Raw genomic sequence first — 2500 nt, 5'->3', positions numbered from 1 at the left:
CATAGATAGTCGGTATATCTTGGTGTAGATCTTTAATATGTATAGGTGTGTGGATATTGATTGGCTTTCATCTTGGGCATAGGTGATTTTTTTTATTAATTTAATAATTATCACTATGGCAACCATATGAATAAGGGTTAAATACAATTCTGCACATTTTGTGTGGCGTAGCGCAGTTACCATTAAGTTTTATAAATCTGGCCTACCATGGCTTTATATAATGTCCATTTTATTTATAATGTTAGAATGCTCTGTTGGTGTTTATAATGCTTTGTTGGTGTTTAGAATGTTATAATGCTTTGTGTGTTTATAATAAATTGTTGGTGTTTAGAATGTTATAATGCTTTGTTGGTGTTTATAATGTTAGAATGCTTTGTTGGTGTTTATAATGTTAGAATGCTTTGTTGGTGTTTTCTAATGCTTTGTTGGTGTGTATAATGTTAGAAAGCTTTGTTGTTGTTTAGAATGCTTTGTTAATGTTTATAATTTTATCATGCTTTGTGTGTGTTTGTTATAAGGCTTTGTTGGTGTTTATAATGTTAGAATGCTTTGTTGGTGTTTATAATGTTTTGTTGGTGTGTATAATGTTAGAATGTTTATGTGTGTTTATGTTATAATGCTTTTTTGGTGTTTATAATGTTAGAATGCTTTGTTAGTGTTTATAATGCTTTGTTGGTGTGAATAATGTTATAATGCTTTTTTGGTGTTTATAATGTTAGAATGCTTTGTTAGTGTTTATAATGCTTTGTTGGTGTGAATAATGTTAGAATGCTTTGTTGGTGTTTATAATGTTAGAATGCTTTGTTGGTGTTTTCTAATGCTTTGTTGGTGTGTATAATGTTAGAAAGCTTTGTTGCTGTTTAGAATGCTTTGTTAATGTTTATAATTTTATCATGCTTTGTGTGTGTTTGTTATAAGGCTTTGATGGTGTTTATAATTTTAGAATGCTTTGTTGGTGTTCTTAATGTTAGAATGCTTTGTTGGTGTTTTCTAATGCATTGTTGGTGTGTATAATGTTAGAAAGCTTTGTTGCTGTTTAGAAAGCTTTGTTAATGTTTATAATTTTATCATGCTTCGTGTGTGTTTGTTATAAGGCTTTGATGGTGTTTATAATGTTAGAATGCTTTGTTGGTGTTTATAGTGTTATAATGCTTTGTTGGTATTTATAATGCTTTGTTGGTGTTTATAATGTTATCATGATTTATTAGTGTTTATAATGCTTTTTGGTGTTTATGATGTTTTGTGTTGTTTATGATGCTTTGTTGGTGTTTATAATGTTCTTTTTTGTGGTGTTTATAATGCTTTGTTGGTGTTTATAATGGTAGAATGTTTTGTTGGTGTTTATAATGCTTTGTTGGTGTTTATAATGTTAGAATGCTTTGTTGGTGTTTGTAATGCTTTGTTGGTGTTTATAATGTTAGAATGTTTTGTTGGTATTTCTCTCTGTCTGTAGCTCCGGGGGCTGTTGGCCACCTGAGTTTCACTGAGATTCTCGATACGTCTCTGAAAGTGAGCTGGAGAGAGCCCCAAGAGAAGAATGGCATTCTCACTGGTATAGTAACATTCTCACTGGAATGGTAACGTTCAGGTGTCTCTTTCTCTCTTTCTCTCTTTCTCTCTCTCTCTCTCTCTCTCTCTCTCTGCATAACTTTTTATCCTTTTTGTTGTTTCGATGTTTTTATGAGTTGATAAACGACCACAATATTTTATGCATGTCTTATCATTTATCTTTAGCTCACTGTTTAGAAGGTTAAATTGATTATTGTGTGTTTCAGGGTATCGGATCTCATGGGAAGAATATAACCGCACTAACACGCGTGTCACACACTACCTACCCAATGTCACACTGGAATATCGTGTAACGGGACTGACAGCTCTCACCACCTACACCATCGAGGTAGCGGCCATGACGTCTAAAGGCCAGGGCCAGCTGTCCTCCTCAACCATCTCCTCTGGAGTGCCACCAGGTAATACCCCACGCCCCTGATAATACCCCACACACCTCGCACACCTGGTAATAACCCCCCCACATACACACACTCACACACATGTGCGTGAGCAAACACACACACACACACAAACAAACATACACACACATACACATGTACGCACGCACTGACACATAAGCAAACACGTAGTAATTTGAAAACAAGTGGATTTTCTGCAGTACATCCTATGACCATTAGATGTCACTGCAGTGCTGCAAAAAAATTGCCCTTTTTAAAAATATGAGACATACAGAACAGTTTCAGTATTTACCAAATCCGTTCAGTATTGAGCACAATACTCCAGACCAAACATAAATCATTCACAAAGATTTCAGCAAATCATGTTGAAAAATTGTAGAAGCAGAAATGTTTTCTAATGCAATGATAATGATAAAGCATTAACATTTTACATTTAGGATTTAAGGTTAGTGGTGTAAGTAATGTGATATTAGGTATGAAACATTATATGTTATGCAATGTTATACGTTATGTCATATACACTATCTGACTGT

General features: G+C 34.0%; 1 protein-coding gene across 1 annotated transcript in view; it reads left to right on the top strand.

Moving 5' to 3' along the window:
* LOC113591618 (protein sidekick-2) overlaps positions 1-2500 on the top strand; it is a 205274-nt gene that overhangs the window by 167575 nt on the left and 35199 nt on the right. The window contains exons 20-21 of the mRNA XM_081697979.1: positions 1454-1552; positions 1776-1967. Of these exons, the coding sequence (XP_081554105.1) occupies positions 1454-1552; positions 1776-1967 (291 nt within the window). The remainder of the gene's footprint in view (positions 1-1453; positions 1553-1775; positions 1968-2500) is intronic.

This window comes from Electrophorus electricus, chromosome 15, assembly GCF_041902795.1.
Source record: "Electrophorus electricus isolate QZ-2024a chromosome 15, ASM4190279v1, whole genome shotgun sequence".
Classification (NCBI taxonomy): domain Eukaryota; kingdom Metazoa; phylum Chordata; class Actinopteri; order Gymnotiformes; family Gymnotidae; genus Electrophorus; species Electrophorus electricus.
This window is presented reverse-complemented; position numbering and strand designations above follow the sequence as displayed.